Source organism: Mustela nivalis (assembly GCF_964662115.1).
Source record: "Mustela nivalis genome assembly, chromosome: 3".
In the NCBI taxonomy this organism is placed as follows: Eukaryota; Metazoa; Chordata; class Mammalia; order Carnivora; family Mustelidae; genus Mustela; species Mustela nivalis.
In genome coordinates, this window is record NC_139022.1 from 78,949,508 (window position 1) to 78,973,325 (window position 23,818).

Sequence of the window (23,818 nt, forward strand, 5' to 3'; positions counted from 1 at the left end):
TCTGCTCTCTGGTAACCAGGTCCTGCTGCTATCTGCTGGGCACTATCTTTCAAAGAGAGTTGGGAGTCGCCACTCTAAATCCCCAGCCTCCTGTGAATTGGTTTTATGTAGGAGATTAAACCTTTAAGCTCTCTCTCCTAAAAAAGAACCCGAGTGGAAGAAAAAATACAGCAAGATAGATACTCACCTAAAACAAATTTTGATTAAGCACCCTGCTACATTAAAAATTGCCTTAATTTTACAATTAAAAATAATGCCTTGGGACGCCTGGGTGGCTCTATTGGTTAAGTGGCTGCCTTTGACTCGGGTCATGATCCCGGAGTCCTGGGATCGAGTTCCGCATCGGGCTCCTTCTTCCGTGGAGAGCCTGCTTCTCTCTCTGCCTGCTTGTGCTCTCTTTCTGACAAATAAGTAAATCAAATCTTAAAAAAAAAAAATGCCTTGAAAATGAGTTTAAGGATATGAGGATTGAATTTTTTGAGGCCCTGGACCTTAAACATGGCCAAATTTTGCCTCAGAGCCGTCTCTTACCCTGGGTCCTCAAAGTGTGGCCCGAGGAACCATCAAGTCAACAGCCATGTCAAAACTGCCTGGGAACCGGACAGACAGGCAGACCCACCCTACACCTACCACCATTAAGAGGATCCCCAGATAATTTGGATGCACGTTATGTTTGAGAAGCACTTTTTTTTTTAAATGCAAGTTCTATGGCCAGTGTAGGGTTTGAACTCACGACGCAGATATCAAGAGTCACAAGCCCTACCAACCAAGCTGGCCAGGCGCCCCAAGAATCACTCTCTTAAAGCAGTGGCATGAACTCTGGCTCACACATTAGCATCTCCTGAAGACCCTGAAGACAACATGGACATCCAGGTCCCATCCCAAAGATTCCTAGTGGTTGAGAGTGGGGACCGGACACTGGAATTGTTTAGCAGCTCGACATGGACTTGATGTGCAGCCAGAGATGAGAACTGATCTGCCTTCTAACAAGGCAGAGTTGCTAAAACTGTACAATGAGATCTTCAAATTGCATGCTTCTTAACAAAGTATTCTGTATGATGATTAAATCCAAAACCTGGTTAGCTCCCGGAAAATGGGGATACATTTGACATCATGCAGACCAGTTTCAAGGGCAACTATAGATCTTGAGGAAAGAAGCAAAACAGCAAAAACATGCAGAACAATTGAGGTCTTTTTTTTCCCCTAAGTAAGTGCTAGGTCCAATGTGGGATTTGAACTCAAGACCTTGAGATCAAGAGTTTCTACTGATTGAGCCAGCCAGGCACGCCAGGGTCTTAGTCTTTTTTTTTTTTTTTTTTTAAGGATTTATTTATATATATGAAAGAGAGAGCTCATGAGTGCAGGGAGGAAGAGAGGGAGGACAGAGAGAATCTCCAGTAGACTCCCCGAGAGCAGAGCCCCACGTTGCCCTGAAATCATGAGCTGAGCCGAAATCAAGAGTTGCACGCTTAACCAACTGTCCCCCCAGGCAACCCCCTCCCCCCACAGGGTCTTATACTTATATGCATCACAGTATTGGCTATCCTACCCTCTGTCATGTTCTTGCTTCCCTGCATGGGTCACAGAGCAGCATGCTAAAAAGGTCCAATATTGGGGTTATTAAAATGGGCAAAAGAGGCAGACTCGTCCTGCCACAACCTGATGTCTTCAGGATCTACATGGCAGCTTTCAGAGCTAATCTCCACAGTGCTTGTGAGTCACTTCCTGAAGAGACGAGCCTACCGGCATCTGGTTAAAAATATACTGTGTTATCTGAATTCCAAGATACTGCTGAATCTGACCTCTGATTTTCTGTATTTCCAGAAGACCAGCATGCAGCCGACAGTTCCTGGGACGAGATGTTCACGTTAGTGAGGCTGCCATGGGTGGTTCACAGCTGCTGGCTAAAATACAGGCCTCCCACAAAGCTTGCCAACTTCTAAGCCACACTGGACCTGCTCAAATCAGTTGCTGTTATGGTAAGGTACTGATCCTTTCGGCTGTGAGCCTGCCAGAAACTCAGTGTGGTGGCTGGCAGCTATGAGCCAAGTGTTTACACTTGTAATTGCTTTCTAATGATGACCTATTTCTAAGTCCTTTCGAAGGCAATAAAGTTGGGAAATCTGCCTAAAAGCAGGCTTCTCAAACTTTTTCAGCTAGGGAGACTTCAATACACTTAAAAATTACCGAGGACCCTAAAGATTTTTCATTTATGTAGGTTAAACCCAGTGGTGTGTTGGAGTCAGCTTGTATCAGAATTCGATATTCAGGAATTTCTTCAAGCCCAATGTCAAACCATTGAAAGCTTGGACTTTGCAGCTGAGAAGGGTATTTACACCATGAAAATTGGTAAATGTGCCGTATTGGGGCCTTTTTCTTTCTATGGAGATCAACAGCAAACTGCACTGATCATACCCACCATTTACCATGTTAAACATCAAAATGGAGAATTTATTGAAAATATTTCTTCCACTTAAAAATAAAAATAAATCCATGCTGTGTTAACATAGATATCATATTCTTTCACAAAAAAATGTTCTTCCCCAAACAACAATTTCTTGAGGAGAGTTGCACTGTTTTCTATTTTTGCAAATTTCTTTAATGGCCGGCTTTGATAGAAGACAGATTTTCCTGTCTCCTGCGTTCAGACTGTTGCAATACCACATGTCATGCAACCACAGGAAAACTCAACTATATGGTCCTGAATCAGACCAAGAAAAGGCAAATTAACACATTAGTGTTTTAAGATCATTTTGACCTCATACATCTCCTACAAAGGTCTCAAGGACTCAAAATCACTGCCTTGGAGAATTTCTTCTCTCTGTTCAGACTGCAGCTTGCTTAGCCACACTTCCTTCATAAAACACAATTAGGTTTATCCTGTGTTCAATTACTCTCCACACACACATCTGGTCTATAGTTTTCAAAGGAATAGTACACAATGATGCTAATTCCACCAGGAAATTACTGTTGGTGACTGTTTTCCCCCTTAATTTTTACTACACCGGGGTGAAGATAAGCTTCTAGTGGAGGGTCCAGGCCTCACACACTTAAAAAACTTGGTCATAAACACCACTTAACTTTTTCCACTTGATCTCAGAGCTCAAACTTCCTGAAAGATATGCCAACATTTTTCTTAATTTCTTACGTTCCCAAGTATAACCTAAAATTTTCCATATTTATATTCAACAGCCAAATATTTTATTTCCTTAAAAATCCTATTTTTGACTTGGTTGGAAAAACAGGCATTTTTGCATTTTTGTGTTAAGGAAATTCAAGTGTGTGTGTGTGTGTGTGTGTGTGCGCGCGCGCGCGCGCGTGTGCCTACATGTGTTTTAAAGATTTTATTTACTTATTTGAGAATGAGCAAGCATGAGCAAGGGGAGAGGCAGAGGGAGAAGCAGACTCCCTGCTGAGCAGGAAGCCAGATGCAGGTCTCTATCTCAGGACTCTGATATCAAGAGAAGCCGAGAGCAGATGCTTAACCAACCAAGCCAAGCTGCCCAGGTACCCTCTTAAGTGTGTGTGTGTGTGTTTAACTTCAAAGTTATTTTGGAAAATAACAATAGAAGAATTGAAAGGTCACTTTCTGGTTAGGGCAGAGATCCTAATTCTGGTAGCCATGAGCTGGCCATGAGCTTCAATACAGTCAATCCTGAAATAGTTGCTGGGTGTCCAGGCCTCAGAAACTTAAGCTTGTGTACTAACTTAAAAATTCTGTGTTCACAGAATTCTTCAACTGAAAAGTTTTTCTGTTGACTATGAATCTAGATATGTTATTAAAATGTCTCTTACTGACTTCCAACTCTCAGAAGTATTTACCATTTTAATTCCTTCTCCCGCCCCTGCCCCAGGGAGCACCGGACAACAAAGGGTTGTTCCTCAAAGGACAGTCCTCCTTGGGGCTTCATGATTGCCTCCTGGCTCTGACAGGTAAATTGTTTCGCTCTTCCCTAGCAAAGAACTGTAGACTCTTCATGGTGCCTACAACCCAGGAATCCGAACATTCTCAACGATACCACCTTGTTTTCTTAAGAAAGGACTAAGAAAAGAAAAGAAAAGACACACAAAGTTCATCACCCAATTCCTTTGTTCTTCCAGATCCATTCTGCATGCCCCAAGATGCAGACCTTTATGTACTAAGACACCCAGGTTCCCTTGACCTCTGAGTTTGGAAGCAAGATCAGGAGGCACCACCAGGAGGTCGGAGGGTTGAAGAACAGGAGGTCAGAGTATTCCTTCTCCACCTCTTTGGGCCTGTGGTGGTAATGGCCTCCCCTAATTGCTAGCACCTGAGGTGCTTCACCATCCCCTCGTGGTTCCCTCAACCCTGTGAGAATCTCTGCACTTTGCCTCTTTATTAGACGGTCTTCAGCTAAACCCTAAGAGTTGGCCTTCCTCCAGTGGCTCTAAAGATAAAGTCTATTTATTTATTTATTTTTTCCAAATTTATTCCAAACAGATACCAAGCAAAATTTCATCTTTATTAATATAGGTTACATGCATTTTTTTTAAAAAAAAGAGAACATAAAAACAATCATATAAGGACAGACCAATAATAATAGTAATGAGTCATATTAAATCAGAGGTATTTTAATATTTGATTGAATAAACTAGTAAATCTCCACTGAGTTGGATAAAATACAGTAACTAAATTAATAAAATCAATGCTAAAAAATAAAATCAAAGCTAGCTTATACTTACATTATGTTATTTGATGTAAAATTATTCTATGCCATTTGGAAATAGTTTGCTCTTTTACATAGGCAAAGCATTTGCCTTGGAACTTTTCACTTTTCCTGTTTGTGTAAAAGGCCAACATTGCTTCATAAGAAAAAAATATACACTTCAACTTAGTTTTCAAATATTTTGTGACATCCATGAGGATTTTCTGTACTTGATACTAATTAGGAAGTTAAAAAAATGCTTTAAAAATGATCTAACTCTTAAAAAAAAAGAATGGATAATACAGAATCATTTTCCTAGATTTCAAAGTCTACTTCATTTTCTTCTGTTATTTCTCATCAAACTGGCATAATGGCTTCTTTTTAAAAAAATTAGACTTAATTTATCAAACGCATTTGTAAATAAATCATGTCCAGTCAATACAGACTGGCTGTTTTTAAAAAGATGTTTCCTGTAGTGTATTATGTTTTCATCTCAAGTTATAACCACAGGAAGCAGTAACCCCAATGTTCAATGTTTAACTGACAATCCTCGCTTGTATGAAATTTATGTGGTGACATCTCACTAAAAAAACTTCTTACAGAAGGACATATTTATTTATTATACACATACACACTCTGCATTGGTCTACTTTGTTTTTCTTTCTTTCTTATTTATTTGATAGGCAGAGATTACAAGTAGGCTGAGAGGCAGGCAGAGAGAGAGGAGGAAGCAGGCTCCCTGCTGAGCAGAGAGCCCAATGTGGGGCTGGATCCCAGAACCCTGGGATCATGACCTGAGCCGAAGGCAGAGGCTTTAACCCACTGAGCCACCCAGGCGCCCCTACTTTGTTTTTCTTGATGGCCGGTCTCAGTCTTTCTCAACTCTGTATGCCCAGCACCCATCCCTGTGCCCAGAGCACAAAATGTGTGTTTCATGTTTGCTCCATGAGTGTTTCCATTCCAGAATGCTCCTTGGGGTATAACTGCTGGAAGTGAGTGGGCCTTCTTTCTCTGTTCTTAAAATGGGCAGAGAGGTCTTTTATATTCATTATCTCCTGGGACAGCATGACCTACTTTGCCAATTTCTTTGTGTGTGTGTGTGTGTGTTCTAAAAAAAACTTTATATACAAAAACAGGCAGCAGAATGGATTTGGCCTTCCATTGACAGTGTGCCAACTCCTCTGACTTAAAACAATGAACATCTTTTACCTCACACTGTTTCCATAGGTCAGGAATCTGGGCATATCTTAGTCCTGGCTCTCATGAGGTTGTAGTCCACTTGTGGCAGTGGTCATCTGAAGTCTTGACCAAAGCTGCTTCCAAGATTACTTTGCCAATTTCTAATAAACAAGATTCACAGCCACCCCTTGAGGGAACCTCAGGAGGACAGAGCAACCTTTGTGGTTCCAGTGCTGACCTCTGGGAGGCTCAGCTGGAGGCTTTTCTGGCCAGTCTTTGTCTGAAACGGCCCTGCTTTTATCTATTGCTTGGAGTCCCCCATCTCAGGGCAAGTTACTTTGAAAGCCAACCGAAGGTCATCTGTGGGACCTATGCTCATTCTCAGTTTATAGACACAGAGTGTAAAACATCAAAAATGCTACCCCTATCATCTGTTTCCATAATTTAAAGAATTCAAACCTTGATACATTTACAATGAGAAAGAGTAGAACTTTTTCTACACACAGATAGTACTAAGTCTTATCCCTTAATAACTTAAACATTGTTGTTGAACAATTTCAAAATACACTTATTTGCAAAAGCTGTGTAAGTCCAAACAACAGATTCCCTCCCTATTGGCGAACATCTTCAGATGTTCAGGGTTAAACTCCACAATCGGAATGTTTCTTTCCTTAATCTCTGGTGGAAAAAAGGGAGTGTTCCAAAGTGCCATTCTGCAAATGATACAAGTGCGTGTATACACACCTATACATGCACACATGCACATACATAGTAAGTCACCTATGTGTATCAGAATATGATATTCAGTTATTATTGTAGCACTGGAGATACACTCTTGGAATGATACTGTTTTCGATGTTTGTTATCTTTTCCTATAACTAACAAATAGATATGATCAATGGCTCTCATAAGAAAGAGGCATGCAAATCATAGATTTGTCGTTTTTGATCGTAAATACTTTTTTGGTGGGGACTAATAGAACCCTCAGGCTATTCGCTTTTTTAAGCTCTTCTTTTTAACTCATCAGCAGCCCCTTTCCCTAAGTTAAGAGCTTTTTGTATATGCTGTTATTCAGGTGACTCGAGCAGGTATCCATTTTGCTGGCCATCAGCTGACCGCTGCTGTTGTAGCTGCTGGGATCAGAACTTTCTCTGCAGCATAAGATGCTGCAGAGGTACCTCTGGCACTCGGAAGAGGCATAATAGTAAATCAAGGGATCAATACAACAGCTGATGCTGCTGACACAGACACAGAGGAGGTAGGCAAAGTAGGCAGCCTCTGTGGTGGACTCCTGAGAAACGAAGGAGTAATGCAGAATCAGGAGGACGTTTGTGGGTCCAAAGCAGAGGAGGAAGATGCAGAAAACAGCAAGCGAAAGGAACAAAGCCCGGGACTTCTTGCTCCGGTTGGCGACCGCGGAGGAGCTAAGGCATCGAATGATAGACACGTAACAGATGGTGGAAACGATCAGGGGCACAAAGAAGAAGACAGCAGAGAAGGCTAAGAAGTAATAGGCATAGTAGCCTTTGAGGAGGGTTACACTGAGCACGTCATGGCAGGTGGTGACGTTGAGCCCCGGCACCTGGGCGGTTTGTTCCTTGAGAAGGAGAGGCACCACCCCCGCAATGGCCAGAGCCCAGATGGCCAGACAAGTGAAGGAAGCCCTCCCCAGGGTACGCCAGGAGAGGGACTGGATGGGGTACACCACGGCCAAAAACCGGTCAATGCTTATGACTGTCATGAGCATGATGGAGGCGTACATGTTACAGTAAAAGGCTGCGGTGACAAAGCGACACATTTCGGAACCAAATCTCCAATCGCTGCCGGAAAAGTAATAGCTGATCTTGAACGGGAGCACTGACACGAAGAGCACGTCCGCCGTGGCCAGATGCAGCATGTACACCACAGCAGGCTTCTTGACCTTCATCTTCAAGATAAACACAACAATGGCCATGATATTCAGAGGAAGGCTTATGACAAACACGCCAGTGTAGACAGAGGGGATAAAAAGTGTCATCCAGGTGCTGGTAAGATACCCTGAGGCATCTTCTGAGATAAACACAGGGTGCAGTTTTTGAAGAGGATGACTTATATTGATGGGGCTTAGTCTGTCCTCAGGGAACCTGCTCCTGTTTTTCTCCTCATCATCATGCAGTGGGAATGGTTCAAATGTTTCAATCTTCTTGAGAAAAAATGACCGGGGATCCACAGTAGCATTGGTTGCTTTTGACTCTTAAAAAACAAAACAAAACAAAACAAATTAAAAAGTCAAAAAGACAAAGAGAATACATTTTACTTTTACTTTTTTTGTGCTCTTATTAGGAGGGGGTGGTAAAAAGCAAGCAATGCACAAATGGATTACAGACCTTATCAGGGAATTAGCTCACTTGAAATACTGTACAGCATTTTTTGTTGGCACAAGCAAACACTTAAAATTCTGCTCCTTAGAAGGATTGAGGCAAATGACACACTTGCAGAGATACACCCTGAAGACATCAGAAAAGGCTGAGTGCCTGACATAAAGGAAAAAAGCAGTGACTTCTTTCCCATACTAGCCACCATCTCTATAAACAAATCTCTCCCAGGCTCTATGACTTCACTTTCCTCCACTCCACTTTTCCTCCAGGCCTTCATTTCCTCCATTTAGTTTGCAGACACCACTGGAAGCCCGGAGTTCCCATGGAAGCATCTATATAGAAAGGTGAGGGAACTTCTTAAATTATAGACTGAGCTAGAGGCAAATTCCAAGTAGGATGGAGGGCTCCCATTTCCATGGCCATCGTCCGAATGACAGTAGTCTTCCTCCTACCATCTTTAGTTGGTTGACACCATAGGATGTTCCAAATCTTTCACCACATTTGGACCCAAACAACAGTTTCTTGGCTTATCTTTTAACATAACCACAAGGTGCACACCTACATCTCTTCAGTCATCTTCCTGTCTCCTTCCTGAGCAGGCCTGTGGAGGAGCAGGTGTTCTAGGCTGATGGCCTTCCTCAGCTCAATTCCAGAAGGCTATAGGCATCAAGGCAGATGCCAGGCCAATCAGGCTTTCTTGACTGTCAACCAGATGTCAAATAAAGGCTCAGTTGCAAGCTTACTCCTTTTATCACCCTCTTCCACCAAAAGCATTCACTTAAACCGTTCATCAGCGAAAGGCAACACTTAATTGCTGTAATCCAACTGGCTTTTCCTTCTGGGGAGCTTTTGGTCAAATTCTGACAGTGAGGAGAGTTGGACAAAGAACTTTGGCGCGTCCTGGGAAGCTGAGGACCAGGGAGAGAAATCACAGGGGAAGATGGGCGAAGCCTCCATCACTGGGAGTGTCCACAACAACCACTGGACCTGCAGGTCACTTACAAGTGATGTTAGAGGATTTAAAATCTGGCTAGAAAGTGGATAAGCACAGTGGATTTTCAAACTTTTGGTCTTATTTTTTAGTGATGGACCCTTTGTGCAACAAAAGCTTACACAGAGAGGCATAATGCAATAAGAGATAGTTCTAGTTCTGGAATGGCTCTGTAAGGTCACTGGACCCAACCATCCCTTAGATGAAAATTAAAAACCTTTGACCTCCTTCCTTCCCCAAATCAATGACCTGACAGCATTGGAGTTCCAAAGGTGGTAAAGAAGAGAGGAGAAATGAATCTTGAAAGAAAGGTGCCTGGTGACTTTCTTGTTTTCTTGATTTTCATGGATATCTTAAAAGAAGGCCAAAGTTCAATGCCACAAAGGACGGCTAAAACCCAGATAGAAACCCACATTTTCTGGCCTAAAGAACCAGAGGACAGAACCAGGGCAACTGTAGTCACTGGAAAGTGAGGAGAGAACCCCAGAAAGGAAAAAAGTCAGAGAAGAGAGCCAGTGCCAAATTACAATGTGAATTTGCCCCAGAATTTGTCTGATTCTGGAACCACACAAATGTTAAGAACGATGTAAAGCAGTTCTGCTAAAGACAGAAAAACCGAAGTGATATTTTTGCTCAAGATGGAGACTTTGCACTTTGAGTCCAATAAAATTAATTGCCTGCTAAAGCAAAAACGCCAAAATCCTTTGGAAAAATAAAACAAAATCCCAATTCTTTACAGTACGGCAATGTCCAGGGTGCAATTCCAAATCACTCAATACAAAAAGAAACAGAAAAATGTGACCCAGTGTCAAGAAAAAAAGATAATCAGTGGAAACCAATCCCAGGAAGACCCAGATGCTGGATTTAGCAGAGAAGGACTTTGAAGGATGTGCTGCAATGAAGTAAAGGGAAATATCTTACTGAAATGGATTAAAAAAAAAAAAATAGAAGCTATCAGCAAAGAAACCAAGCAATGGAAATTCTAGAACTAGAAAGTAAAATACAACAAAATGGCATCTATTTCCAAGATAAGGAGCAAAGCTAGAGTAGAAAAGGGCCTGGTGGTGAAAGAGGGAGGTCATGGCTGGGCTCCTGTAGCTGAAGGGGTGGTCTCTGACCCTGTGACAGATGTACTGTCACAGGGAAGGTCAAATGTATCCAGTGATGCACTTTTGAGAAAATAGGTATGACTGGATTGTTCCTCAAGGGTAAGAAACTATTAAAGATAAGAAACTTAATCTCTGAATCTCCAGCACCCTGCACATGGTAGGTGGTCTTTAAACTGGCTTTTAATTACAGATTTGCATTCTAATATTGGCTCTGCCAGGAGTCACTTAACCCCTCTGAACTCAGTCTTGGAATCGTTAAAGTGCGATTCCAATACCTGTCTGACCTACAAATCTGGCAGCCACGCGTATCCCTTGTGAAGCAGGACATGTGCTTACTTTGTAAACTACACAAATTAATGTAAGAAATTAATCTTATCCTCTTTTCACTTCAGTGCAACTTGCTTTTAGACTCAATTCTTCGCTTACTCTTATTTTATAAAGATTTTATTTATTTATTTGACAGAGAGAGATCACAGGCAGGTAGAGAGAAAGGGGAGGAAGCAAGCTTGCTGCAGAGCAGAGAGCCCGACACGGGGCTCGATCCCAGGACCCTGGGACCATGACCTGAGTCGAAGGCACTGAGCCACCCAGGCGCCCCGCTTACTCTTATTTTAAATTAAAATGGAATCTATGCTCTTCTTCCCTCGTATTTAGCAATATTTAGTTTTTCAGTATCATGGGAACATGAACAGACTGTAAAGTAGATAGCCCCAGCATTCCAAGCTGTAGATCAAATTTTTAAATTCACAGCCTTTTCCAGAAGTATCCCTTTCTTCCCTCTGTTATGCACCTAACTTACACAGAAAAGAATGAATGGGGGCGCCTGGGTGGTTCAGTGGGTTAAGCTGCTGCCTTCGGCTCAGGTCATGATCTCAGGGTCCTGGGATCAAGTCCCGCATCGGGCTCTCTGCTCAGCAGGGAGCTTGGCTTCCTCCTCTCTCTCTCTCTGCCTACTTGTGATCTCTCTCTGTCAAATAAATAAATAAAATCTTTAAAAAAAAAAATGAAAAGAATGAATGGGTTCTGGCATTTTATTTTATTTCATTTTTAAAAGTGATTTTATTTGAGTAAGAGAAAGCCTGAGCAGGCCGAGGAGAAGGAGAAGCAGGCTTCCCACTGAGTGGGGAGCCTGACATGGGGCTCAACCCCAGGACACTGGGATCATGACCTGAGCCATAGGCAGACACTTAACGACTGAGCTACTCGGGCCACCCGGGTTCCAGCATTTTAATACCACAAAGATAAGTGTCCTTAAAAATGCTAATTCAGGGGGCGCCTGGCCGCTGCCTTCGGCTCAGGTCATGATCTCAGGGTCCTGGGATCGAGTCCCGCATCGGGCTCTCTGCTCAGCAGGGAGCCTGCTTCCCTCTCTCAATCTCTCTCTCTGCCTGCCTCTCCATCTACTTGTGATTTCTCTCTGTCAAATAAATAAATAAAATCTTTAAAAAAAATGCTAATTCAGAAGAACCTAAAGATAACACAATTTTCTTCTGCACTTTGGGAATCTGGTTAAATTAAGAACTTCTGTAATGCAAGGAGGGTAAAAGTACACACAGTGCACCCACAGACATGTTTGAATCCAGGCATTACCTAGAGGAACAATAACATTTAAAAAGTACTGAAAACTCATAACTGAGCTTCTTAGATACTATCACTTCGTCCAAAAATAAAACTATCATTGGATTTTACTCTATATTTAGTACTCTGGCCTTAAGTATTTGTTTTAAAACATTTCTTCACTGGCTAGGCCTTTTTAGGTAGGCAGTACGGTGTTTATAACAGAAACATTATATCCACTGAAACGTGAAATTTTTAGAAGCTAGAACCCAGGGCGAATGCATAATCCCTTGATTAAATATCATTAGCTAGGGTGTCACCTTTTCTTGTTCCTATAGGCTTTTATGGAATTAAAAAATGTCAGCAAAAAAAATTAAAAAAAAAAATCTGAGTTTACACTATCATCAAAGAAATCAACAAAACCAATTCCAAGCAGTTAGACATATCCAACTAGCTTAAGCCCCTTAGGCTGCAATTTGGGTTTGCGTATCTCCCTTTTCCTCCCGTCCTGGCACAGCTCAGAGGTCAAGGAGAAAGTGCCTGCGAGTGTGCCAAAAGCTCTTGTAATTCATCTGCTGTTGTTATTAAGCTACGGTTTCCCATACAAAAAAAAGCAGCTCAGGTCCTAAAATCAGTTCTCATGCTTCTTGCTAAGTTTTACTCAATTTAGTTTTCTCTTAAATGGCTCTAAAGTAGTTCTGTGATTCAATATGGCAAACTGCTAAGTGCTTCAATATAGACTAACTCCAGAGAATTTTAAAAATTAAAGTCAGGTAAGGCTTCTTCTGTCTTTGAAGAGATTTGGCTTGGAAGCAGAGCGGTGACTAGATGTGCATTATCAAGGTCCCACGTGATGCTGGGATTTATACCATGCCAGCCTCCCCCAGAGCACCGGCCTTGGTTTTGGCTCTGAGTTCTGCCCCACAGGGTTCACGAATTAACAAAGCAGAAATCCCAGAACCTTACCCACATTCCCACATAGCGCAGAACAGCTGTACCCTGCACTTCGCCACAAGGGTATCCACACTACATGCTAAAGAGAAATAAAGAAGAGAATGTGGAAAATTAATAGAAACATAGTAATTCCATCAAACGGAAAACAATAGTATTACTGCAACACTCCACTGTCTCAAGAGCACAGGCACATCATTTTCTAATGCAAAGATCGAGTGTATTCGAAGGAAACTGCTGGTTCCGGATCTAGGGTAGGAAATCTACAAGATGAGCCTTGAACATCTCTAAAGAATATTAGGGTCAGGTCAGAAAGACTCTGGAGCTAATCTGAAGCGGGGCGGGGGGGGGGGTGCTGGCCAAGGTGTGACACTGATTCAAGAGAATAAGGACAAAAGTGAATTGAAACATTTGAAACATGTCATATATGTTAAGATCCATGAGTTCATAATGATACTCAAAGGAAAATGATGCATCATTTTTGGTCACCTTTAGAGGGAATTAGGGGGCCCTATATGAAAATTGGTAAATAAAAGCAAGATTCAAGCACTTATTCTGCCTTTTCTACATAAATGATATTTCAGGGCAACAACAGTTAATGACAGAAAGTTTTCTTTATAAAATAATTCCAGCTCCTATGGGGTGCCTGGGTGGCTCAGTCGGTTAAGTGCCAGCCTTCAGCTCGGGTCGTGATCCCAGAGTTCTGGGATCAAGTTCCACATTGGGCTCTCCGTTCAGTGGAGAGCCTGCTTCTCCCACTCCTTCAGACTGTTGCTCTGCCTACTTCTGCTCTCTAATCTGTCAAATAAATCAAATCTTAAAAAAGAATAATAATTCCAGCTCCTAAATGCAGAAACAATGATAGATTTAGGAAAGCATCATTCACAAGCTCTTTGTGAACTAATGGATTGAGTCTGATCACCAGTGGTCACTAAAACCACTGGGTGAACCATAGAGAATTTCCTAAGAGCTGGAGCAAGTGGACAGTGCCTGAATCTCCTACGTATTCGATCTTCAGATACAAAAATAGAGTCCTGAGATGCATCAGGAAGTACATAGCACCGCTGCTAATGCAGTCCTGCAAAAAACCAAGCCAGAATCTGAATGGGCCTCCCACTGTACCTACCACGTGACAGAAACGCCAAGGACAGACGGGCATGCTACGTGCTCTACTGAACACCCCTACGTGATGTGGTGGGCTGGATGCAGGGTGCAGTGGAGGCTCCACAACAAATGTTTTTTTGAAAAATAAACAGCCATGAGAAAGAAGGAGACAGAAAACAGTTACAGATTAAGAGATTGAAGAGACACACCAACCAGATGCAGTAGTTGGCCTTGTTTGATCCTGATTCCAATAAAACAATGGTAAAGGGGCATTTATGAGATAATCAATGAAATCTGAATGCTGACTGAACAGTGCAAAATGTTAAGAAATTGATATTCATCTTTTCAGGTAATATAGTGGTATTATGGTTACATATTTAAAAAAGAGGGGCGCTTGGGTAGCTCAACTGGTTAAGTGTCTGCCTTTGGCTCAGGTCATGATCTCGGGGTCCTGGGATCGAGCCCTGCTGAGCAGGGAGTCTGCTTCTCCCTCTCCTTCTGCCCCCTACCCCAGCTTGTATGCTCTCTCTCTCTCTCAAATAAATAAATAAAATCTTAAAAAATAATAATAAAAAAAAGAGTTCTAGGGGTACCTGGGTGGCTCAGTTGGTTAGGTGTCTGACTTCTGCTCAGGTCATGATCTCAGGGTCTTGGGATGGAGCCCTGAGTGGCGCTCCTTGCTGAGTGGGAAGTCCGCTTGTCTCTCACCCTCTACCCCTTACCCTGCTCATGCGCTCTTTTAAATAAACAAATAAAATTAAAAAAAAATTCTTATTTCTGAGGATATATATCAATGTATTTATGGATAAAATGACATATATGTCTGGGATTTGCTTTAAAGTTGTCTAGTTGGGGGAGAAGAAGAGTGGGGTATAGATAAAACAAGATATGGGGAGTAATTATATAGTTTACTTTTGAGTATATTTGAAAAATTTCCTAACTAATGGAAAAAAAAAAAAAACCCAGATACTATATGCATATTTACTTACCACTAGAAACTAAGGACAAAGACTTTTACTTTTGTTTTGCTTTTGTCTCAGTCTTGATGGAATAAAGTTCTTGAACGTTTGCATGAAAAGTTGGTGTGGTTTTTTTTGTTTGTTTGTTTGTTTGTTTTGAGAGAGAGAAAGAGCATGCACGAGAAAGGGGAGGGGCAGAGAGGAAGAGAGAGAATTTCAAGCCGGCTCCAGGCTGAGCACAGAACCAGATGTAAGGCTTGATGTCTGGACTCTGATATTGTGTCCTGAGCTGAGATCAACAGTCAGACACTTAACTGACAGAGCCACCCAGGTGCCCTCAGGAACACACTTTTACATTTAATAAATTCATGTGATACCAACTCCTCAAAGGCTTTTCTGGAATTTGAAGAAACTGTTATGAAAAACAATTGACATCTGTTGAATACCTACTATGTGCTATGTATTTCATACCTTACCTCATGTAACTAACATTTCTACAAGATAAGCATTATAATCCCTGCTTTATGGGCAACATGCAGAGGCACAGATAAGCTAAGTAACTAATCCAAACATAGAGAATTAGTAAGTGGAGAAGGCAGAATTTGAACCTTGATATTCTTAGCTCCAAAGCTCATATCCTTTGACCCACACCACATTACCCTGTCTCTTTACAAGACTTAAGATTTGGGGGTACCTGGGTGGCTCAGGTGGTTAAGTGTCTGCCTTTGGCTCAGGGATCAAGCCCCTGCATTGGGCACCCTCCGTCCTTCCCCTTGTTCATACTCTCTCTCATGCACAATTTCTCTCTCTCCCCCTCTCTCAAAATAAATAAATAACATCTTTTTTTTTTTTTTTAAGATTTTATTTATCTGACAAACAGAGATCACAAGTAGGCAGAAATGCAGGCAGAGAGAGCGAGGGAAACAGGCTTCCTGCTGAGTAGAGAGCCCCAGGCGGGGCTCAATCCCAGGACCCTGGGATCATGACCTGAGCCGAAGGCAGAGGCAAAATCTTTAAAAATAAATTAAAGACTCGAGATACATGATCTACTCCTGAAACACTATAATTATTTTCCTCTAACCATTTCACCAAATAAATAAATCTGTCCACCCTTGTAACTATAGCAGGCAGTACCTGCCCATACGTATACGTAACTTAAGTTAATGATGTCCATGGCCATTGCCTGGGAATTCAGGAGTTCTGCTGACCTTGGAGACACACCAATCACATGTTAGTAATCTAGTGCTCACAGACACATAACTTGTGGTAGAGAGACGTTCAAGGACAAAACAGAAAAACAAATCTTTAAAACAGGGTTCAAGATGGGACAGAAGCAAAAGGAGTAAGCAAACAAAAGTCTCTGCTATGGGAAAACCAGAATTAAAGGTAGAATAAGGTAAACACTGAGTGCAGGGCTAAGAAAAGGTGGCCAGGATCAGAGGCTGCTTCTCCTACTAGTCCACATCCTGGAGCAGGGACTTGGCTGGAAGCATCGGAGAGCAAGCCCAACTGGGAGAGGGGAGACAGGGGACAGGGGAACGCAAGGTAAAGACAACCAGGAAATTAAAATGTCAGCGCTCTCAGGCAGAACAGGCGCAAGGATGACAGAAGAAAAGGATGTGGGACCCTGGCCTGTAGGCTCCCGGAGGTCAGGGTCTGATGTGTGGGGTTAGGGCAGTAGCAGGCCTCTCTGGGACCTGTTCGGATTCACTGGCTTTTCCCATTCCACCAGGCCTGTTTTGCACCAAAAGTTACAGGCCCTGAGCTCCATGTCCTGGGAATGTTGCTCTACTAAACAAGCTAAAACGAAAACTAATCCACATAAAGGACGTTAATAATCAGCAATTTCTCTCGGTACCAAGCTGTCTCTGTTCTTAACCCCGCCCAAGTCCCGCTGCGGTTTGTAAATCTGAACTCAAAGGAGATTCTAGACTGTGATAGAAACGATCATAAACGGCACTTCCTGGAAAGCAAACTCTTCTTGTAAAGCTGTCAATTCTGCTAACCATGGAACAATTCACTGGGCTTGCTACACTGGTTCTAAATGATAGTGGAGACTTCATAATGGTTATGACATCAGTTTACAGGGTTTAACAAGTATTTAAAAAATGGAATAGTGTAAAAAATATTGGAATGCATAGTACGAGGTAATGGCGAGTACGGTTTGGTAGTTTTGTTTCAAATCTACATATATACAACAATTACCCATGCATATTTACTACAGACACACACAACTACTGTGTCACAATGTATATTACTTACAGTTTTTTCTGCTGGCTAGCAAAAAATGAAAATACTGGAAAACACTATCCTACAATGCTATAAAACCTGACTTCTAATTAATTCATCATGGACTTGAAATATAGATGATAGAATGTCCTTTCTTATAGTTAAATAAGTTTGTTTGCACATGCAAATTACAAGTTACTCCTGTTATTTCAAAGGGCAGATTCTTTTTTTTTCCTTTAGATTTTTATTTATTTATTTATTTATTTGACAGACAGAGATCACTGGTAGGCAGAGAGAGAGAGGAGGAAGTAGGCTCCCCGCCAAGCAGGGAGCCCAATGCGGGGCTCAATCCCAGGACGTTGGGATCATGACCTGAGCCGAAGGCAGAGGTCTAACCCACTGAGCCACCCAGGCACCCCAAATTCTTTTGAACCTAAATAAAGAATGCATAGAGGACATAATGGCCTTTTCCAGTGATAAAACTTCATTGGATGCCTTGGGATGGAGAAGAAGGAGGCTATAACTTCAGTGGCAAGTACCATCACAAGATTAGTGTGGGAGAGAGTGTTTCAAGGCAATGAAAGCTCATATCCAGAAAAAAAAAAAAAAAAAATCGCAGCCTACAGAGAGCTATTTGCTTTGACAGTTCCTAGGCATAAACAAGAGAGGGCAAAAGGCAGAATGAAAGAAACCTCAAAAGAGGGAAATAAACAGAATTCTGAATGTTGAAACTGTGGAGCCCCCAATACCAGCATCGTAGTAAAAAATAAACCAAGGCTGTGGTTCCTAAGGACCCTTCCAGGGTGTTTTTCTAAGTATTCATAGCAAAGGGGGCGCTCCCACACTTATGAAAACTAGTGAAAGGGGACAAAGGCAACATACTATGTACTGCCATTTATATGAAATGCAGAGAAAAAGCAAAATCACATAGGGAAAAAAATAAAAAGCAAATCTGTGGTTGCCAGAGACTGGGGGGAGGGAGAATGCATATTAAATGCTTGTTTTGGGGTGATGGAAATACTTTGGAGGTAGACAGAGGTGGTGATTATACAACACTGTAAGTGTACCAAACACCACTAAAGATGGTATATTTTAAGATGGTTACTTTAAGATGGTTAATTTAATACTATGTGAATTTTACCTCAATTAAAAAATACAGGAAAGAAAGGAGTTCTGAGGGAAAAGAGAGATGTGTATCTAAATGGAGGTGGGGAAGATTAGAAACCCACGGTTGTGGGGACTCCATTTTCCCTGTGGAACTCCACCCAGCTCAAGGCTCAGCTGAGTTCCAGTGTGTGATGGGGACAAGGACAAAGATGAACTGGCTGAGGGAGGAGAAGGGGTAGAAAGGGCACGGGGACAAAGACTGGCCAGAAGCATTTTGGAAAAGGAGCAAATGCAGAGCTGCTGAGAAAGTGCAAGTTAGGGTTCATAGCACACCAATCCATTTAGACATAAAGGGCAGAGAGATGCTGAATTAGAAAGACAGCGAGAGGGATGGAAAGGTATCCAGCAGAGAGGACATGAGAATATTCCTGAGAAAGGGCCCCAATGCCTCAAAAACATTCTCTCATACAAGGAAGGAGTGGACTAACTTAGGGGGCAACATACTATCTCCATATGTCCTATAAAAGTAAAGTCAAAGGCATTAGGGAATTTAAAAAAATGGATGAATAAGGGAGGAAGAGAGAGATAAGGAAGAATTAATTTAGATAGATATTAGAGTAGAAATTTCCTCCTTGCTATTTCCTAAGAAATTTGGCTTTCGGGCTTTATAGAGGTTTCTGGTCCACTTAGGGCAGAATCATTGTCCTGTTTTGTGTCTTTCGTTGTTTAGGCTTAAGACCACAGCCTCTCAGTAACAGCCAATTAATTAGCATATTCATGAGTAGGGATCCATTATAGCTTGTCTTATCATGTATTTGCAAAAGTAAATAGCAGGAGACTACCACCCAATCATAAATGTTCAGTAAACACCTCCATGTGCTAGGCCTGGGCTACAGACCAATGGGGTGCAGACCTTGCCCTCTATGGGGAGCACAGGAGAGTTACTCTTCTCTACAGCTGGACATCCAGATGGCTTCCTCTCTACCGGGTTGGATAGAGAAAGCCTGCATTTAGGGAAGACAGACCTTTAGTCAAACACCAGTTATCTACTTCTTGCTAGACTTGGACCTTAACCATTTTGGACCTATTTATCTACCTGTAAAATGGGGATGACATCTACTCAAAGGATTGTCATGAGGAACAAACAAGGTCCTAAATGTAAGGCACCCAAGCAGGATGCTGCTGTAGAAGGTGCTTGATACAGAGTGGCTGTTTTTTTGGGGGCATTCTGGCCAGTGACAATGGCAGGGGGATAAATGTCACAGAGAGCATAGCTCCTTGGAGGAGGAACTGGTAGGGCTGGGTGGAGTATAGGGAATCTAACAGGTTATGTAACAGAGGGGGCTGGGTAGAGGCTCCGGACCCTTCCTGCAAGGGGAAGGGCACCTCACTCTATGCTAAGGAAAGGGGCTTGGGTCTGTGGGCGGCCGGACATCACAGGGATCTCCCACCCAATCCCCCTGCCACAGTCACTATCAGCGATTCTTGAACCCTTTCATCCTCCAGATCCTTGTAACATTTACAAATATCACCTCTTGGATGCTGGCCCTCTTTGAGGAAGGCGAGTCATCTCATACTGTCTGGACAAAGGAAAGTAAACTGGTTAATGAACTTAAGAATTTCTCAACAGCCATTTGCTGAGTGGACACTGGTTCTGGTTTTCTGGGGATAGATGGAAGTTTATAATCTTGGCCAGGGAGATGAGATACCCACATAGTGATGGTACAGCAAATGCCAAAATGAATGGGGCCAAATAAGTCCCAAGAGCTTCTGGAAAGCTCAAACTGGTGGGCAGGGCGAGCCTGGAGGGTCTTCCCATGCCTAGGGTCTTACAATTCCTCCATAACAGCTGGTTATGACAGACACTCTTTAGAGCTGCCTGTGAATGGTGATAAGAAGAAGCAGACCTATTTTTAGTTGATTTTATTAGTGATTCAAACTCTCTGAGGACAAGGCCCCACTTACTTCCTGGATGCAGGGCCCCTTTCTCCATTTGGAATTTTGGTATACTGTCTCCAAGCCTTAGTTTCAGGATGCCAACGAGGAATAAACACCCGCCTTCACAGTGGTGAAGAGGTGAAATCAGATAATTCGAGGTACAAATGCCTCCCAGCCCAGGGTCTGACACAGAAGAGGACACTTAGCACTGGCTCTTTCTCTTTTCTTATCCTCCTTTCTTTTTTCTCTCCCAAAGTGGTTCCAGAATCCAGTGTAGAGAAATTAGCCAACCTTTGTTCAGTTATCTGAACAAAGCTTGTCCATCTTAGCATACACCTTCTCTGTTCACACGGATGAAAGCAGAGCACAAACAGCGGCTTTAACTTAACTTCCTAACCTGCACCAAGACTCTTATGTGGGGGCGGGGGCACGGCGAGGAAGGGTGACTACAGGGGATCAGCCTATTCCCGACCCCACCATCCAAATCTCAAACAACAATTTGTATTCTCAAGAGCCTGGCCCAAAATAATAGCACAAAGTCACATAACACCTATAGTTTTCGGTTCTCCATGTTTCCCCAAGCACCCCAGGAGACAATGCAAATGTTATCCGCAGCAGCTCAAGCTGCTGCAATACTGGGCCCCTATCTAGAGATGGAGGTTTCCACCCAAAACACAGCTGACAAACTCACCCTGAGAAAAGATGGAGAGCAGAGAAAACACTATCTTTGTCACCTCTTCTTCAGGCATCTACACTAGTTCCAGTGTGAAAACAATGTAAAGGACACACTCTGTCCCTGATAAGAAAACTAGCTAGAAATCTGTTTCTATCTGGGGCTGGGGGGGTGGGTAGTGCTAGAAGCTTACAAAGCACTATCGCTATAAAGAAACTGAAACTTTCGCCCCCTGTTTCTAACTAGAGTCTTTACCAGTTAAAACCAAGTTTTCTATCCTGCTTTTACGGGGGGAAAGTTTGGAAAACATACTTATTTGCTCAAGTAGCCCGATACTTAAAAATATACTCTGGGATGGAACTGTATTCTGGGTGAGCAACCTCTTCCCTGCACCATGCCAGAAACAGAAATACTGAAAGCCCAGAGTGTCTAAGGGAGCCGGGTTCTGGGGAAGAAGGAATCTCTTTCCTCAACTTGGAAGACCGGGTTCTAGGTTACCAAACCTCGGGGCCACCATCACAATCACCTCCACCGCCGCCTGTGGCAGACCCTGTTATCACCCCATATTCTGTGCCATGAGCACGTCCATACACAAGACTCATGTTAGAGGCTGCCGGTACTGGTTTTCTACTAAACGCCCACGGTACTGAGCTTTTCTCCACACCCCTATAAAATGTTCAAGAAAAACAATTTTCCAACAAAACAAAACTTCAACGGGAGCCTTGTTCCACTTTACATTGAAAGGGTCAGACCGCTGACTGGTGGAACAACGTGAGACCCGTTCTTTTTGGGGTGGTCCTGGGAGAAACAGATCACTCAATGCAACAGATGCAATGGGGGACCAGGAGCCTCAGCTTCCCCAGAAAAATCTGACCTCTTCCTCCTCCTCCCTATCCAAACACCACGTCTCAGGAAGGCTGCACCTTTCGAACCAAGTCCAAAAGAACAGGGGTCATAATCCCCGCCTGGATTTGACTGGGGGAGACTCTGGAAATCAGCTCAAATACCTGCTTGGCTTCTAGAAGAACCTGAGGCGGAGAGCGCGGCCAGGGGCACCCCCACCCCCAGTCGAGAAGGCCCAGCCTGGACCCATTTAGTGCCCCCATCCCACCGCCACCCCCCCATCCCGCGGGGGCCTCGGCTGCGGAGCAGACAGCGGGCCGGGAGGGAATACCGGGGCAGCTCTCACCGGGCTTGCGGCCTCGAGTGCGGGCCGACAGCAGGGGGCCGCACAGACTGAGTCCGGCGGCCACGAGCAGCAGCCGCCGCGGCCCCATTGTCCGGAGGTTCGGCGCGGCTCGGGCGGACTGCCCAGCCTCTGAGCGGCTCGCGCTCCGTGCGCTCTCCCTCCCGCCGCGGCGCACTCCGTGCGGGCCGGCAGAGCGCTCGCTGCCCAGGGACAGAAGGAGGACGCTCGCGTCGCCCCGCGGACTGGCCTGTCCGGTGGCGAGGCCGGCGGCTCTCTGAGTGCGGGCGGAGGTGGGGGCGGAACCCCGGCGCGCGGGAGCTGAGCGGCGCGAGCTGGGAAGGGCGCCCCCCCGCGCCGAGTGCGCGCCTGGAATCTGCGGCTGCCCGCCGCGCGCTCCCCTCCCCCTCCCCACGAGTCTCTCAGCCGCCGCTCCGCGGTCCCCGGCTCCGGCGACCGCGCCACCTGTGGTGCGCCGCGTCCCCCCTCCTCCACCTCCTCTCGCCGCCGCCGGATCCCGCCAGGCGGCCACTGCCCGGCGGGGGAATCCAAACGAGACAGTTTTTCCTCTGGGCGCCTTTGACCCACGAAGCTCTCGGTGACTCAGACCGGCGGGGCCCTCGAGCAGGACCGCACGGCCCTGGCGGCTGCTCCCTTCACTTCTCATCACTCTCCTGAGGAGCAGAGGCGTTCGCAGTGAAACTCTGAGCAGGGGTGCGGCCCTGGGGCGCCGGTCCCCACGCCCCGCGCCAATCCTCACCGCCGGCGCGCCAAGCGCCTCGGGCAGGCCGAGCGCCGCTGACCCTTCGGAGATTGGGGTATTTAGCTGAAAGTTTCGAAGTGATTCGTGTTTTTTTTTTTTTTTTAAACTTTGGGACCGTGAATTAGAAAGTTTATCCTTTGGGGAGAAGGTGGCCCTCAATGAGAAGCAGCTTCTCTGTTTGGAAAGGTTTCTTGCCATTTAAAAAATTTGTTTCTCATTATTTGGAGAAGTTAGCACTTACTGTTTTGCGGGTAGGCTCTGCCTGGGGGAAGTAACCAAGCCGAGGCCCAGCGCCGCCGCTCCCCGCTCCCTGCCCCCGCCCCGCGCGACCGCAGCCTTTGTCCGCCCGCAGCCCGCGCGCCTTCCCGGCCGCCCCGCGGCTGCGCGTAACTGCGCGCGGGCGCTGCTCTGGCGCCTGATGCCCGAGGGCTGCCCGGCGCCTCCGAACGCGTCCCTCACGCTTTCTGGCATCATAGGACGAAAGTTTGGTACTGTGTGGCCAAATTCGAGTCGCAGGGCGGTGGACACTGGGGGACGTCGCGGCTGGGGCTGCGGGCAGGAGTAGCACGCGGTTCCTTTGGCTCAGGGAGCTTATCTGCGGAGTCTGAGACCGCAGCGGGAAATGGGTCCCCTCCGCCGGCCTTTTCCAGGAAAGTTCACCCGCAGCGCCTTCTCCTCTCGCTTGTGCAGGCTTGTTCTGCACCGTGTGGCAGATAAACTGTACTTGAGAGTCACTGGTCACGCTCAAGCTTTCTAAAAGGGGAATTTCGCTTTGAGAGTGTTACTCCCCAGGAAGAGCCCTCACACTTAAAAGTAGGAGAAACTACATTAGAGACTCTTTCTGTAATCCCCCCATCGTCTTTGGAGCACAGGGCCTTGTGAGAAGCAGCTGTACAATAAATTACTGAATAACTAACTCAGTTATATAATTTGACTTTAAAAAATTTTTCCGGGGCGCCTGGGTGGCTCAGTGGGTTAAGCCACTGCCTTCGGCTCAGGTCATGATCTCAGGGTCCTGGGATCGAGTCCCGCATCAGGCTCTCTGCTC

At 44.5% G+C, this 23,818-nt stretch overlaps 1 protein-coding gene across 1 annotated transcript; it reads right to left on the reverse strand.

The window, feature by feature from the left end:
• Positions 1 to 4,463: 4,463 nt before the first annotated feature.
• On the reverse strand, positions 4,464 to 22,365 carry F2R (coagulation factor II thrombin receptor). Its single transcript, XM_082724804.1, has 2 exons — positions 22,011 to 22,365; positions 4,464 to 8,078 (listed from the first exon to the last, which is right to left on the reverse strand). Exons 1-2 carry the CDS (start codon positions 22,096 to 22,098, stop codon positions 6,886 to 6,888), a joined length of 1,281 nt encoding a protein of 426 aa, XP_082580930.1. The 5' UTR covers positions 22,099 to 22,365; the 3' UTR covers positions 4,464 to 6,885.
• Between the last annotated feature and the right edge of the window lie 1,453 nt (positions 22,366 to 23,818).

Coding starts and splice junctions, on each gene's coding strand:
- F2R (XM_082724804.1), bottom strand. CDS start 22,098: ATGGGGCCGCGGCGGCTGCTGCTCGTGGCCGCCGGACTCAGTCTGTGC. Junction 8,079..22,010: donor CACTCGAGGCCGCAAGCCCG/GTGAGAGCTGCC, acceptor TTGTTTTTTAAG/AGTCAAAAGCAACCAATGCT.